This window comes from Cololabis saira, chromosome 1 (genome assembly GCF_033807715.1).
Source record: "Cololabis saira isolate AMF1-May2022 chromosome 1, fColSai1.1, whole genome shotgun sequence".
Classification (NCBI taxonomy): Eukaryota; Metazoa; Chordata; class Actinopteri; order Beloniformes; family Belonidae; genus Cololabis; species Cololabis saira.
Window position 1 is genome coordinate 15,778,198 of NC_084587.1, and position 17,033 is coordinate 15,795,230.

The following is a 17,033-nucleotide window of genomic DNA, read 5'->3' on the forward strand; positions in this document are numbered from 1 at the left end:
ACTATATTTCTTTGCTTAATGGCTTTCGTGCCAGCATCGATGTATCAAGTAGAAAAGGTGAGATGAAAGAAGAGGAGCAGATATATATCAAAGTGATGGAAAGGTAGCGGCTTTAAACTACAACTTAGTTTGGCTTCACGGTAAGAAAAAAAACAAGAGTTGTAAAATTTTAAGTATCTCTGGGGAGCAAAAGGTATGAACTGAGCGGCTAAAACATGTCCTGTGGTGTCTGGTACCAGGATGCGGGCAGGAAATCTTTAAAGCTCTGCAGATGCTGGGGTGATGCTGGTATGGATCGGGATCATTTCAGGACATCCTGCTTGATCAGTGGCTTTAGGGAATCCGGTTGCGTGGTTCCCAGGTTCCCAGGTTCTTTTGTTCAAGCAGTCTAGATTTTGTGACGTTGAGGGTTTTATTATCCTGCTAGTGGGAGATAGAACTGGCATTGTCGTTATGCATATGACTTTATGTTTGTTTCCCTTAATAAAGTCAACAAATGCAGGGACTGATGACCTGCATCTAAACAGATACTTCAAAAGAAACCTAAAAAACTACACAGCTGTTTGGGCAAACACTAACTGTTCATAATAACTTCACCCAAAAGTACAAAAGAAAAGAGAAAAAAGCAGGAGATCAATAACTGACTCACTTAAGACATAAGATATTACACTTATATTACATTTTTAATGTACACCGTAAGGCTACAGGACACATAATTGTTTTATTATAAAGAGCATTTCAATATTTTTAAATGAGATTGTTTGAGAACAAAATATAAGATAGTGTTGCTTCACATAATTTAACATAAAAAAACGAAATAAAAAAATTAATGAATGATTTCACTAATACTGATAATTAGTTTTAAAACAGTTGAGATGGTAATTAATTAGTGTTTCTATTTCTGAAATAATAACAGACTGTGAGACTTGCAAAGAAAACTTAATATAGATTAAATCACCTTCAATACAATCTGGAACTTTCAGTTTTTGGTTCAGGTGCTCAGCGATCAACACGTTTTTTTTTAATATCCGTTGAGCGAGAGTGTTGTTCACTCCTTAAAGCGATAGAGGTGCATAACACGCCAAAGAAACATTCATCACACAAAGTGGTAAATAAACACACGCAACCTCCATGTCAGCAGCTTCTACATAAGTCAGCTAATAACTCTTTAATTAATTAATGCATAATCATTAAGGCTATATATTTCTCTGTCTTCTTGCTGTCGTTGCTGTTTGGGACTTTTTCCAGATAAAAGCACTTAACATGGAAAATCCCTTCTTTACATGTTACTATACAACTGTACATTAGGACGAGCGGATGAGCAGTGAGGATGTTAGTGTTCTGACTGAGCTGCCGGCTCTGCAGCGGCTCGGCAGTGTTGACTCTGGATGTGGGAGATCTGCAGGACGGGCAGCAGCAGCTGGAACGCATTATGGATGTAGTTGGTGCTGTTGGAGCCCTGCAGACACAAGATCCACGGTCTTTATCAGTGTCATCACCATTATCGTCATCATTTAGGAGAAGTAGTACTTAAAATGGAAATATGGAGGAGAATAAGGGACTTTTACAGTAAGACTCACAGGTAGAACATTTTACTGATAGTCATAATGGTGCCACATCATCTGGATGTAACATAAACAACTGGCCTACAGAGGCTATAAAAGGAAAGCTCTGCCTTCACAACATTTACACGACTATACATGATTTGGTAGTTTTGTTTTTCTTTTTAAAAATGGAGCATTCTTATCAGGTGCTTGGTTATATCCTGTGATAATTACTTGGAAGATTACCCATAAATTAACCCATAAAACAAGATTACCCATAAATGAATCTGGCTTGGAACCTCAAATGAGCCAGTATTAAAACAAGCATTTGTAACAGTTACCAGTCGACAAAGGTAAAAAAATACAAACCATATTTACATTAAACACTTATTTATGTTACATATTTTATTAAAAAAACACGTGCATATGTCACCCTACTCCCCAAATGAAAGCATCATCAAGAGGCTATAACTTCAACACCCTTAAAGTTGCACTTGATAAGTTTATTTTTGACATATTTTGTGAAATGATTACTATTTTCAGATAATATTAATAAACTATGTGATTTGGGAAACAAATCTGCTCTTTTGGCAACAGTTGTTGCTGCTCCCGTTGAAGCTCCTCCAACCACAGCCAGGGGGCCAAATGTAAATCACAGAGGCCTGAACACAATCCTGACAGCCCATAATAACCCCCCCCCCCCTCAAGCTCCCTGCCTCATGTAAACATTTGCATGCAACCGCTTCAGGGAAAACTAGATGTGAACATTTGTAACAGGTTTATTGAAACGGGGAAAAACAAATACTGCAGGAAAAGATGTTGATTTCTTTGCCAGTTACTGCTTACACATGTAAGCAAACCAAAAGGGAATAAACTGACTGTACTGCAAATAAAACTCAGGTGAATACTGAAGAGGCATTTCATCGGTGGAGGGAGGTGCGGGGCTTGAAAGCTTTTCAGTTCCATGTGGAATTAGCAGTATTTCTTCTTGACAGGTTATCATCTCATTTTTACTCATCTCTGGTTTATTTTTACAGAAGTGTTTACCATAAAAGGTGTACAGGAATACCTGCAAAAGATGAAGCTTGCAGTCTAAGCCAAGGCCAAGGTTAGTTTTATTATACTGAGAAGCTCAGTCGCCTTATGGAGGACCAAAACTGACATAATTAAAAATAAAAGCAGAAATATATATTTTGTTTTTTCTTTTCCTTAAACGTGCATTTTCATCAAGAAATATATATATACATATATATATATATATATATATATATATATATATATATATATATATATATACCCCTATATGCAGTCCTTGTTCATTTCTTTCTTTCTTTCTTTCTTTCTTTCTCTCTCTCTTTCTTTCGCTCTTTCAGGCTCATTTCCTCAATTTATCATTTTTACCGTGAGATGACAAATTCTTATTGTGGGGAATTTTTTTGACGGTATATCATGAACGGTAAAATATCGCCCATTCCTAACCGGCGGTGACACACTGGGATAAACATACATACCCCTCACATTCGTTGAAGTGTATGTATAATGCTGCTCTTATACCTTTTTATTTACACAATCAGCCCTTGCTGAAGACGGAATATTCTCTAACAGGTGAATTTCTAAAGTGATGTATTAATGTTATGTGGTGTAGGGGTTGTTAAAGGGACATTACTAAACAAACAAAGTAGCTAGTGTCTATCAACTATAAATCTGGACATTATTATTATTATTGTTGGTTTAGTCTTTAGTCTTTAGGTTGTGCAAATCTTAATTTTGGCCCGATCCTGCTTCTTTCCATTTATTGACCAATAGGAGAAGAGCTGCACCAAGAAGGGCAGCCCTCTTCATTTACATAATGAAAAGCATAAGGTAAAGTAAAAAGAGGAAACGAGGGAATGTAAAAACAAGGAATGCATGTATAAGGAAAAGGAAAAACAAAATATGTATATTTCTGCTTTTATTTTCAATGATTTCATAGTTTGTCCTCCATATTGCCTTGCATTTATTTATCTAAACGTTATTGGTGTTTCTTGCTATTGTTTCCTTTAGTAAAGTAATCTGGTTGCAATATCAAAACAAAAACACTTTGTGTCTTTGTGCAGTTATCAGGCTCTCTGGCGGTACATCCAGATGCCGTTTAGTCATATAAAACGTATTTCCCTCAATTTGTTCCATTATTGATTTATTCTCAGGTATCTGTTCTCTGATGCTGAGGTTTTGGTAGTACCGTAGCTTCCTCGTGCTTGTGCACTTGTGAGCTCGAATGCACACGCCCCAGCGAGGACGCTCCTCATGGACGCTATATGTGTTCAAATATCCTAGGTAGTTACTGGATTTTTCAGAGGTTCCCAACTGCAGCTTTTTTTATTCCTTGATCATCACTGTTGGAGGGGGAAAAGAAAAGTCTCACCTCTAGTAGCACACTATCAACAAACGGATTCAAGTCCTCTGCTTTCTTCTGGCCCTGAAAGAGAGACAGCAGCGGTGATGAGAACCTTTTATTAGATCCGTATCTCCTCTCTCTCTCTCCATTATCTGTGCTAGAAAGCAGTTCCCTTCCTCCATCCAATCACATACAGCCACACCTAAATGAACACCCTGAAAAAACCTTCGTGGCACCACTTTGCAGAACAATCAGTCAAACTTCTTCTTTCATGAAAACAGACACCCATGAGCTGGAGCTGGAGCTCGCGTGCCTCTGGCCATGCCTCTCATGAAATGTCAGGTGTGATATTTCTGTCAGTCTGTTTTCTGACTCTTACAAGAGCGCCACATATTTCAAAGACTGAATAATTCATCTCTAAAAAGAGTGAATGATTTTTTTTTTTTTGTCTATTCTTTGATACAGACAAAAAAAACGTCATGCCCATCATTTCTGCACATGTCACCTACCCCGACAATAGGGAGTGTATCAGAGAACCTCTTGGCCAAACAGTCCACCTCCTTACACATGGCACAGGTCAGCCTGGATTAAACAAAGTGGCAAAGGCAGAAAGTACATTCACATTACCAGCTGAACGGTGAATCTCAGATGCAAGTGATTAGATTTTACAATATGAGCCACACAAGTGCAGAAAACCTGGAGAGGATTTGCGCCTGGTCCCTGGCGGCTTTCTCCAGCTCCTGGCCATGAAGGATGAGCTCTGCCACCTTGTGGAGCTGCTCAATACTGCGAGCCGTCACTTCAGCCAGGCTGCCGACTGATGACAGGTAGACTGCCTGCAGAGAAGAGGTGATGAAAAAAAAATGGGGTTGTGGCAGCTAAAAGGAAGGTGTCTGAATCATGAATGACATTAAAATACTGAGTTGACCTCACCTCTACTGAATTGGGGTCATTTTCCTTTGGCTCATCTTTCTCTATTCCCTTTACCTCCTCGTCCTCCTCCTTCTCCTTCTCGCTCTTCTGCTCCTGCTGCTCCTCACCATCTTTCCTCTGCTCCTCCTCTTTGCTTTCTCCAGACGAGGTCTCTTCTGGCCGTTCAGCTGTTGCTGTAGCGACGTTCGGTTCCACCTTGTTCACCCAATCATGGGCCCTCATTCGAGCCTGCAGAAGGACAATTACCGCCGTTCAGCCCGGCAGGGTGCGAGATCGCCATCCTCACGTAGGATAATAACATGCATCTGCACGATTCTATGCTGGTGTCGGCTCTACGAGGGTGAATTTGTGCCGGGGATCAGATCCAAGAACGCAGGAGGATATTAACAAGGTTACAGGTGTCTGGACGAGATTCCTCAAACTAGACAAGAAGGAAGTTAATTTGAGTGAATTCCCAAAATCAATATGCAATTAAAAGTTGGATTTCACTTCTTTTGTGCAGCTTTAATGGATTTAATATACTTCAGTCTCTAATTTCTGAAAACTTCGATTGAAACTGATCCCACTTGTTCCCTGAAGACTATTTGAATAGTTGTTTTTTCTTCTTTTGACTTAACTTGATAAACCTAAACACAAGCACATTCCCCTACATTTTGGGGGAAAGATAAAGTTTAACGACTGAAAAAAATAGTAAAGACACAAAAATAATAAAACAAGTATTCTTATAAACCACTGAAAAACAAATGTGCACCGTCCATGCGTTCGTGCGTCACCTTGTTGAGTTTGTCCGGCGTTGCGGCGACGTGAAGCTCAAACAGCAGCTCAGTGAGAACGCTAACAAACTCCTCGCCGTCGGAAGCTGGTAAAAATTCACAAACACGCCTGTTACAGTGACAGTGAATTTAAACTTACACAACACACGTAAATGTCATCCATGCCACATGCAGTTTCAGTCTGTGGTCGACACCGGTCTGATTTCCCCCCATGCTGGGATCATGATGACATTCTGCTTTTCCTTCGGCTGATTTTTGTTTGCATTCCAAATTAACTCAACCACTTGTCTTAATTACATTTCAGATGCATGCAGATTGAACTTCTTGATCTGTTGTCTCTCCTTGTGATGCCATGCGAACAAATCGACGGCCCCTGAACACCGACACTGGATCAGGCACCGAGCGCGACACTCCAGGAGGCCTGAGATGAGCTGAGCACGGCTTTGACATCGCTAGACGTTGGACACATTTACATTTTAGGGTTTTAAAAAGACAATTGTTAAACTTGTGTTTTTACCTGAATGACATGTGTCAACATAAATGTTAGGACCTGAGGTTTTCAAGAAATCCATAGATGAAACGATCACTCATTTAATTCTCAGTAACCTCAGCTGGTTTAATTTTGTGGCCTGATTATACCTGATACACCAAACTGGTGTGATTTTGAAAATAATGTACTATTTTCCAAGTAAAAGAGGGATGAATCTAATCATGAGCAGAAGAATCTTTTTTTAATGAATCAAGATGTATATTTAACATCTCTTGCCTCATTTTGTAAGAGAAGGAAGGGGTCCTGAATAATTAAGGTTTGGGATATATTTTGTCAAAACTATAAAAAAGCAACAACGTATCAGAGAATCTTCAACAATAATTTGTCTAAATACATAAATGGGCTAAAACATCTAGATGTGCTAATAATGATAATAATAATAAGTCTGAAATTTCTGTTATCTGTTTTTGTTGGAGCACATGCTCGTCGGTACTGGTGTAGAGGACTGACGTGATACCGAGTACACCAATCACACCAGTTTCTTGCTACAGTATATGCAGAAACAGGCAGGTTTCCATCAGATGGGGACTGGAGTAAAACCTAGAAAGCTGGGACTGTAACTCCTCCCCGATCCTTCAACGCCTCATATCTATTTACAGTGATGGACTGATGGGATCCACTGACTCACCAAATCACCTCTACAAATCACTTTTACTGGCCAACCCCCAATAAAAGCAGGAGAGGAAAAAGGTCGCAAAGAAGCCGAACGAGCAATGCAAGCAGCACTGAGGGAACTTAGATGGTTGCTGGGTTTCTGTTCACTGTATAGTGGCAATGTATGAGGAGATGACGTGTACTCAAAAGGTGGAAGCTGGTCAGGATCTTCCACCACCAGGGTTAAGATCAGGGTTGGCGCTCACGCTGAAGTTCCTACAGTAACCCATGGTAGGTAGAGGTTCCTGAAAATTCTTGTTATAGGCCTGATCCTGATAAAGAAGACACACGCCGACGGCTGAGGCCCAATTAAACTACCGTATTGGCCTGAATATAAGACGGTGTTTTTTGCATTGAAATAAGACTGAAAAAGTGGGGGTCGTCTTACATTCGGGGTCTAGACGTTATACCCATTCACAACGATAGATGGCGCCAGATATCTTTAAAGCGAGTGCTGAATTTAACTCCCCAGGCCAAAGCGAACCCCTGTCACGAAGAAGAAAAATAAAAAATAGTATAAGAAAGAAAAGAGAAGAGATAACAGAAAGTGGAGAAACGTAGCGACAATCTGGAGAAAAGAGGGTGGAAGTTCGGCAGGTGAACCGGCAGCTGAGGAGAAGTTATGATGCAAACTTCAAGATAATGATTTCAATGAGGCAAAATAACATGCTTTTTCTCTCGAATATATTGTTATAATCATTTGTTTCAGATGTACTGTAATATTTTCTGTATAAAAATTGAATTTGGTGTTCAAAAAGTCTTTCTTCAAACTTGAGTCTTGAAAAAGAGGTGGTCGTCTTATAATCTTATAACCTAAAATACCTGTGTTTAGCAGTGGCCACCTAAATAAGTCAATTTGTTTCAGAAATGATGAATCTTCTCACAAATATACAAGTTTATGAAGTCTGAGTTTTTCCCATGACATTTTACTCTCTTTATGCAGCGCAAACTATTTTTTCTTCCTGAAATTCAGCTCGGCTAGCTTCAGCTGGGTTTATTTTGTTGGCTCAACATGAACTCTAGATCCCCTACGTGTCAGCAAATGCAGGCTCTCACCCTCCTGTCCTAAGAATTGACATTGAAAATCAACTAAAGTGACAACTTCACATGCAGGTGCCTCTCTTCTCAGCACAGGTCCCCCCCCGGTGTGTGAACGCGCGCCAAAGGCAACCTGATCCCGGGTCAGTGTTCAGATAAAGCCTTCTACTTCCTGCTGGTCTGTGTCACTCACATAGGGGGGTAGAACAGTGTATTTGGGAACTTAGATCACCATTATCCTTCGTCTGTCCTTTGTCTTCCTCTCCTCCCTCCTCCCCTCCTCCCTCCTCCTCCTCCTCTTCTTCTGGCTGCTTGGTGAAAATCTCCTTGATAAAAATCAGTTCCTTCTTCACCTCGTCCTGCTCTTCTTCTGCCAGAGAGGAGAGGAAGGCTTGGACCTAAGAGAAGATGATACAAAGCTGTTGAACAGACTGTGCACTTGCTCACTCCGATAAGTGGACATGAACTGAAATTGAACACTAAAAACTGAGGTGATAAAAATGCATACGAATTGAAAAGTGGTACTACTTTGTGGTTTTTTTAATGGCAGAAAAAGCAAAAACTATTTGGTGGAAACTAAGCAGCTTAACCCAGGATGGTCCTGATGTTCTACAACTCACCCAAGATGACTAAATAACTAGGTTTTTTTTGGTCTCGTTCTTGAGCTGAACTAGTCTTTGTCTGGTCTTGGTCCCCGTTTAAACGGTCTTGACTACAAGCCTAGCATATTATAGTGATCAATTGTAGACATCAATTGTATTCAAATAAGATATCAGTGAAGTTAATCAAATCAAGTTGACTATCTGCTTTTTTTTTATTCACATATTTTCATTAGTTGCAAGTATTTTCTCTCTTTTTGTTGTGACTTTTCACCTTTGAGGCCTCTTTCTTGATTAAATGATATCTTTGGGTTGTGAATCAGTGTTTTCCAAATGATAACGCGGTTTTTAAATCCCTCACAGCTGTGGATGTATTCTGCATTGAATGCAGCAGAAAACTTCATAGTTATGGACCAGTTATTCAGTTTCCTGACACATAAACACAGATAGTAAAAACTGCATACCAATGTTTGCCGTGGACAGCAGCTATAACTGCACACATAGATCTACAATATATTCATCGTGAATTGGACCCATTTTAGAAACTTTCATGAAACTGGTTAAAAGGCAAGTGGCATTAAATCCTGTTCTTAACATATTTACTGTAGTTTTGGTTCAAATCTTTTAAGGAACCTCTCAAATCCTGCAGGTCTGACAGAGGACGAGACGAGCCACTTCGTGTTTGACTTGTGTGAGGAGTCTGACTGTGTGTGCTGGGCATTTTAAAGAATAAACCACGGACAGAATATCCCAATAACAAGCTGTGTAGCATGCTTCATCTGCTCGAGCCAGCGATGGATGATATTATTATATTTTTTATATTTGAATCTTTATTTTCGGCTTGTACACACTTTTTACAAAACAAGATGAAAAGGTAAAAAAAAAAAAACATTTCCTTTGCCGAAAAGGTGTAGGCTGAAGCCGTAGCTTATAATGCCTACGCTTTTTGTCTTATGATCAGCTTAAATATGAAACATTAACTTTACTCCATGGAAACAAACAATACATAAAAAGACAAAAATAAGTAAGACAAAACACAAAATTGACGTTTCACATTCTAGAATGTTCCCGATAGTATACTCTATATTCATAGTGTTTTATATTTATTTACAGTATTTTCTTTAAACATTTCCTTAAACTTGAAGATAGAACTACACATTTTTAGGTCGTTATCACAACTATTCCAAATTTCTCTAGCCTTAATTGGTGTACATCTCTTTTTAATATTAGTTCTTGCTGTCGTCATCTCAAACGAGTTTCCCCCTCAGGTCATAGTGGGTTTCTTTTATCTGGAACAGGTCCTGAATGTAGTTTGGTAGCAGTTTCTGCTGGGCTTTAAAGGCAATTAAAACAGTTTTCTGCTCTACTATATCATGGAATTTTTAAAGTATTATATTTAATAAAGAGATTATTTGTTGGTTTATAATAGTCAGATCTATTAATTATCCTTAATGCTCTTTTCTGTAACAGGAAAATAGGGTTTGTATTTGTTTTATAGGTGTTACCCCATACCTCCACACAATAAGTCATGTATGGAACTATGAGTGAGTTATACATCAAAAACTGTGCTCTTTGACAGAAAAAATGATTTGTTTTATTTAATATTGCTAGGGTTTTGGACATTGTGATCGTCAAACAATCGCAATAAAATGTACAGTTGGAATTTTGAAGAGCGCTATAATGTGTCTGGCTTATAACATGGATGTAATGAACAGTGATGTTTGTGCTTCACCTTTGCTTCGCTCTCATTAGACAGGATCTCCAGGGCTTCCAGGTGTGACAAGCCCTGGTAGTCATCAAACAGAATACCGTAGTGAGCTGTGGGAGCGCTGATTGGCTGGTTGCTAAGACGCGCTCGCTCCTTCTCCTTGGCCTCCTTCAACATCTGAGAAGGAAAAAAACAAAATCTAATTAGAGATTAGTTTAATCGGATATGAGAGCGATTGGCTCTGTACGAGTGCGTGTGCTTGTGCGTCTGCGTGCCTGACTCAGCGTGGCAGTTTTCAGGATCAGCGTTTTCGTCTTTTTGAAACCAGGGTCACTTTCGGCGAGAACGGTCATGGTCTTCTTTCCAATGAACTCCAGCGCATCCAGACCTCCGCTGATCACCGACTTCCCCTTAGAGACAGAGGGAGGGGACGGAGAAGGACAGACTCAGGTTTGAAAACAGGAACTCAATAACTGAAGATGGAAAGAAGCAAAGTCTAAATTATCACTGATAAATCAGTCAAACACTAAAATACTTCATTATTAGGGGTGTAACGATACACTAATCTCACGATACGGTACGATACACGATATTGAGGTCACGATAACGATACGATACGATACGATATTATAGCAGTATTTTTTTAACTACCTTGATCGAGGATCATATGACTGGAAAAAAATGTCTTTTATTTGAAAGACACAAAATACAAAACAATGCTGTGCGTTTGCCCTATTGTTACAGTTTGTAATGCTTTATAACTGTTTAAGTTTTAAAGAGAAAGCCAGGCCAACCATTTTCCACAAACTGAACTAAAAGTAAATGTCAGGTTTGCATTATGCATCTTCAGTTTCATACAAGTACAAATATTTAGACACAAACTGAATAGTTTCTCTCAAGTATGACTTGACTTTTTTCTTTTCCATAAATGTAACAACTAAAATTAGATAAATAAATAAAAGTACGGTAAATAAATACATACAATTTTACATAATAAAAAAGATTGATTCATGCTCACCTTATAAGTGTAAGAGGAGATTTATTTTTGTTAAGAAGGTTATTTTGGTAATTCAGGGTTCATTATTTCATAAATATATTCTTTATATTCTGATGTAAATCAGGGACTATAATGACACTAGTCAGTTTATCTGTAGTGATTAGTCTGTTTTAGATTGGGCGGAGTGATACGCCACATTACGGCACTAGGTGCTGTGTTGATGTTCTAAAATCCTACACTGTTGAGCGGACATTAAAGTACACTGGAACTCAGCAGAAGTTGTCCCCGTGTTTATCCTACTCACGACCCCAAAAAGGTTTAATTTAATAAGGTAAGGCTTAACTCTACACCAGCCTTACATAAGTAAAAGTTCAGAGCTCAAAACCCTGCAAGAGTCCCGTGATCGGGACCAAAACGGGACTAGTTTCTTCTGAGCGGAGGAAGATTCTGGTCCGTGGGTCGAGACGCGGTCGAGGCGCGGTCGGATGCGCGTTACTAGTCAACACAATAGATTAATATTAATAACCCAATATCGCGATACACTTTGTCACCTCCATGACACGTATCGTGACGTTTTTGTATTGCGAAATTTCGTGGCACGATATATTGTTACACCCCTATTCATTATGGGTACAAATTTAGATAAATCAAGTCAAAAGTTGAACCTCTGTGATCTCTAACTTTGAAACTGTATCCTTTATTTATCAAATTTGTAGTTTTATCAGATTTGTGGCTACACAAATGATGATCATTTGACCCATTTTCAATACTTTTAAAATAAATTTAAGTTATTTCAACAGCGGTATTGCACGGGTTAGTTTTGTTCATGCTGAATTATTCTGGACTTGTGAAAACTAAATGTTAATAAGTTAATATGCGGTTCTGACATATTTGTCTAACACCGACCCGAGGCCTTGGACTGCATATTTCTCATTTATTTTCCGCTGTGAAAATTAAGTTATATTAATTTATATCTTACTAAAGTAAAAGCCTGAGAGGTTTCGCAGCGTTAACTCACAGTATTCTGCACAGCATGTGTTATCGTAGAGAAAACCCCCCTGCTGGGAGAAGCAGCGTTCCCAGACGACGTCTCCCCCGAGGTGGACGGGTCGGCTTCCCCTCCCTCCCCTCCTCCCGCTCTCTTCTCCTCTGCTCCCTCCTCCTGCTTTCCCTCTTCTTTTTCTTCTTCTTCTTCATCTCCATCTTCTTGTGCCTCCTCTCCAACTGAGGTCTTGTGGAAGCGAAGAGCCTCTCCCGCCTTCACCTTCACCGAAGTCAAGCTCTGCCCTACGCGGAGGAGGACATGCAGATTCAGAGACGTGCAGACGTGGCGAGGGACTGTGTTCTTAATGAACAAGCTCGATGACGGATTCAATAGCTTATCGCAGAAAAAGAGGCGATAGGGTATTTAAAAAAGGCATTAAATAAAAGTGGGCTTTACTCCTGGAAGATGCTCTAACACAAGTCCCATTTTAATTTTATAAGACCAGGTTTAAAATGCATAACTATTGATTTTAAATCAAGCCAAGTTCAGTTGTACAATCCATCATAGTGTCACAGCTTTGCTAAAGAGTGTATTTCATTTATCAACTCATTTATGAACTCAATCATCTTGCTAAAACCTTTTTCCATCCTCCAAAGGAGATTTAATGAGGAAATTATAGATGCCGGGATGCAACGCCTGTCATCGCTATAAATGGAGGATTTTATAAAAAATGCTACCGGTGATAGCTCAGAAACTTCAGAGGATTGTTTACTGACACCTAACAGCTACAAAACATCACTTTAATCTTATTTAACAGCTTTATACGATCAAACATCAAAAGTTGTGTTTACTGTCATTCAAATTTGATGGGTTGTTAAACTTTTCACGCAGAGAGAAGCAGGGACATTGATTATTCATGTGAATGAGAATTCAAGAAATAGTATTAACTTTTGATATGTAATAAGTATACATTATCTCTTTCAAAATATGAATTTAAACCCAGGCTTCTCCCACATCTGTATACGTGGGAATATTGAACTCTCCATTTGTGACAAGTCACAAAAATGGATGCACACTGACTACTTAAAAAAAAAAAGCAGAAGGGGAAAATGTGAGTGGAGAGATAAAACAGAGTACCTACCAACGGAGGATGTAGCACTGCTTAGAAGAGATTTTCCCCAGGAACCCCAACCGCCCCAGCTTTCTTTCCCCTCGAGTGACATCTGCAGTTACAAGCAGAAACACAGCAACAGTATTAGTCAGAAATGCCTGACTGACGCCAACAGAAATCTTAATTCTAGGTCAGATTTGTTGTGGTTATCACCAGGGGTGTCAAACTCATTTTGCTTGGCGGGCCAGATTTGACCAATTTCTTTCTCGTGGGCCGCACGCTCAAAATAACAAAAACGGTTCATTTTTTTTCTAATTCTTTTTTTTTACTATTGTTATCTAATCCAATATCAGTTTAGTTAATTTTAAAGGAAATATGCACTTTGTTAACACTCTAATTATGTAAAATATATTTCTTCAGGATCTTTTCTTGAAATTTCTTGTTTTTTTCAAATTATGTAAGATACTTTTAATATCATTTTACAAAGATAAACAGAAACAAGTATGTTTTTTTATATTTCACTTTTTTATAGGAAATTTAATTAAAAGCAAAATCTTTCTTATTACATCCGAGAGTGTTTCTTTGTGATTTAGAGATTTTTCCAGTACAATTAAGTGTATTTATTTTTAAAAATTGGCGCGGATATTTACGCCAGTGTGTCGAAAAAGTCAGCACTTCTGTTTTAACTGTTTTACTTTGTCACTATCCTCGTATTCAAAACTGAAATTCTCAGAATAAATATCTTCTATCATCTTTTTTAGCAGTGATATTTTTTCTGTGGAATAACGATGGATTTGTAGAAGAAATATATTATCGGATATGCTGCGATTCATGGCAATTATTTATGCCTTCCATTTTAGTGAATTAACATTTCGTTTTTTTGCGTTGGAAACTTCTCGCGGGCCGCATGAAAATCTCTCTCGGGCCGCATGAAAATCTCTCTCGGGCCGCATGCGGCCCGCGGGCTGCACATTTGACACCCCTGACTTAACACAACAAGGTTCATTCACAATTTCAAATTATCATTTTAACCGAGAGAGTTCTCTTTATTGCTGAAACCTTTGGAAAGAAACTTGAGCCACACACCTCCCCGTCGTCCTCTGCGGTCTCTGCGTCCGGCTCCAGGCTCACCGGTTGGTCACACTCGCTAACCTGAGGGTCAGCAGGCGGCTCCGCTTCGCCCTCTGATGGGACAGTTTTGGCAACTGTGTCCTCTGTCTCCTTGGTGGACTGTGGAAGATCAGCCCTCTCGGGGGTGAGAGGAGGCTGGAGTGGAGCCGGGTTATCGAGGGCATCCTGACACGGGTCAGGACTAGTGTTGGGGACGTGGCTGGCTGGAGGTGTCAGATCTGAGCGGGGCTCCGCATCAGATGGGTCAGCCTGGGACATTGTGATCTGCAAGAGGATGGATCTTCATAAGTGGGGAAACTGATGGTCTGTGCTTGTTTACAATAGTCTCTTTATTGTGTAACAACAACACAACACTTTTACAAAGCGATAAAATATTCAAAACAATGACCCTGCTAACGCTCCCAGCCGAGAGAGGACTCAATGGGACAGTCGAAGAGTATTTTTGAACACACACATCCATAAATCAACATACGAAATTACTGCTACATAAAGATCTAGTGACATTTTCACATTATTCCTTCGTAAAGAATCTTGTATTTATTTTAAACTACAACAGTGATTGAAAAAAAGATGAACAATGTTGTGATGCAGTGGCATGCTCCTGGCTACCTGCTCAAATACAGTTTTACATTTCACTTATGACATTTAGGCACAATAAAACATAGAACTATTCGTATAGAAATAACAAATGTCTCATTTTTTTAGGGTTCCTCTTATGTCAGTTTATTTTAATTTTTATTTATTTATCTTATTTTGTTTTTTTAATTTATTTTTATTTTTTTGTTGCTGCTGTTTTGCGTGTCCTGTATTTTAGTTTATTACGTTATTTTTCCTATTATTATTGTCTTCAGTCAGAGTTTGATTGGTAATCGGTACTTACTTTGGGACCTGTTTATAATTACGTATTTTGCAGTGTGTGTGTTTGGGGGTGTTTGTTATGTTAAGTTTTGTGTCCTTATTTATTTTATTATTATTTTCTTTTTATTTTATTTATTATTATTTTTTTTTTTTGTGTGTATGGTAAAATATAAAACGGGGTATTCTGTCGAACCCTTTAAAAGAAATGTTTATTGTGTAATATAATTTACATGGATTACCCAATAAAGAAAAGAAATAACAAATGCAGAAACTTTATTTAAGTATTTTGTTTTAAATTAAACTACCATGAAATACATTTAATTTGTATCTGCAGTGGCATTTCATGAACAATGTCGCCATCTACTGGCCAGTAACTGTAATACACTCAAGATCGCCACTGTTTTCAATCAATTCTAACTTTGTTTGCAGTGTTTTAAAAGTTAAAGGGCAAAATGTCATATCTGTTTAATAGTATGTTCAACATGGGAAACATACTAACCATTCATTTTAATAATCAATATTTAATCATAAACTGGAATATAATTTTTGAAAAGCACGCAAAAATAATTGACAATAATAAAACATTCAAATATTAAATCATTAAGGGAGCTCGGGTATTAAGAATAACATTTATAATGTTGCATTTAAAGCATAAAATAATGTCGGAGATGACAACAAACAAACTGCGCGACGTGACTACGAAATTAGCCATTTCATAGAGCTGACATCAATATAAACCTAAATCACAGACACTTCAGCTTCTTTTTTTAATTGTTTTAAAAATAATAAAACATTGACAAATTGGGCAACAAGGTAAAAAAAAAAAAAAAAAAGCGTAAACAAACATCACCGCTAGATAGTATTTTCAAGACAATATAAGAAACCATTTGGATTTAACACGGAACCATAATTTAGGCTTTAAGCGAGCACTTTTTTCCCCAATTTCGGGCAAGTAATGAAATTGTAACAGCACGTTTATTTTCTTGTTTGCATACTTGATTTGACAGAGACGGAGCAAAGTTAAAGAGAGTTTTGTTTGTGAGAGTGTGCAGCTCACCCGCTTGGTACCAGACAGCTCCTCTTCCGCCCCGCCACGTCGGCAGCGCTGTCAGCTGCTGCGTCAAAGACTACCGCGACGGTCAAGATGAGTCACCCCTCCGGAGCTCATGGAAATACGGTCGCCTTTGGTGACTCAAGCTAAAACAGCCACAACGACAGCAACACTTCCATGTGTAGTGTCTTGTTTGTGTGTGTAAAAGCCGATGACAATCTTAATCAAAGTTGTATGTCTTTTTATTTTAGATACAGCTTAGTTTGCACGTAAGTACGTAAGTTCTTATCCGTCCCCTTTAGTCCGGATTCGACTGACGCAAATTAAAGAATTTATAAATAAATAAACAAATAGCAGTAAATAAATCAAATAATCAGATCCAAAAGAAAAAAGTAAATGAAAGAGAAAAAAAAACAATGATTCGCCTGTTGTAGATAAAACTAGTTCCATTTTCTCGGTCGATTGTCCGACGGCTCGTTGGTCTAGGGGTATGATTCTCGCTTAGGGTGCGAGAGGTCCCGGGTTCAAATCCCGGACGAGCCCACTTTTTATATTGACATTCTGTAACTTTTGAGGATCTTGCTAACCAGATGCAAAGCAAACTACTTTTAACGAAGGTGGTAATCTTATGACAACATGATCACCTTGAAAAGGCTACTTTAAAATATATGTGTAAGTGAAAACTTTGTAAGGATGCTTGATCGTGTAACCCAGAGTTTAAATA

The 17,033-nt window shown here is 38.5% G+C and overlaps 1 protein-coding gene and 1 non-coding gene across 3 annotated transcripts; one reads left to right on the forward strand and one right to left on the reverse strand.

Annotated features, from left to right (window-relative positions):
• Positions 1–664: 664 nt before the first annotated feature.
• On the reverse strand, positions 665–16,412 carry fam114a1 (family with sequence similarity 114 member A1). 2 transcript variants are annotated; one of them, XM_061710735.1, is made up of 13 exons: positions 16,316–16,412; positions 14,356–14,664; positions 13,300–13,381; positions 12,192–12,460; positions 10,452–10,586; positions 10,201–10,353; positions 8,102–8,267; positions 5,628–5,713; positions 4,855–5,082; positions 4,618–4,757; positions 4,431–4,503; positions 3,949–4,002; positions 665–1,459 (listed from the first exon to the last, which is right to left on the reverse strand). In XM_061710735.1, the coding sequence occupies exons 2-13, from the start codon at positions 14,656–14,658 to the stop codon at positions 1,334–1,336; spliced, it is 1,815 nt and encodes a 604-aa protein (XP_061566719.1). In that variant the 5' UTR covers positions 14,659–14,664; positions 16,316–16,412; the 3' UTR covers positions 665–1,333. The 2 variants fall into 2 exon arrangements, with proteins under 2 accessions (XP_061566719.1, XP_061566641.1); XM_061710657.1 differs by having other exon boundaries at positions 8,063–8,267.
• A 368-nt stretch (positions 16,413–16,780) lies between these two features.
• On the forward strand, positions 16,781–16,852 carry trnap-agg (transfer RNA proline (anticodon AGG)). The gene has a single exon. It is a non-coding gene; the product is annotated as a tRNA-Pro (tRNA).
• The last annotated feature ends 181 nt before the right edge of the window (positions 16,853–17,033 follow it).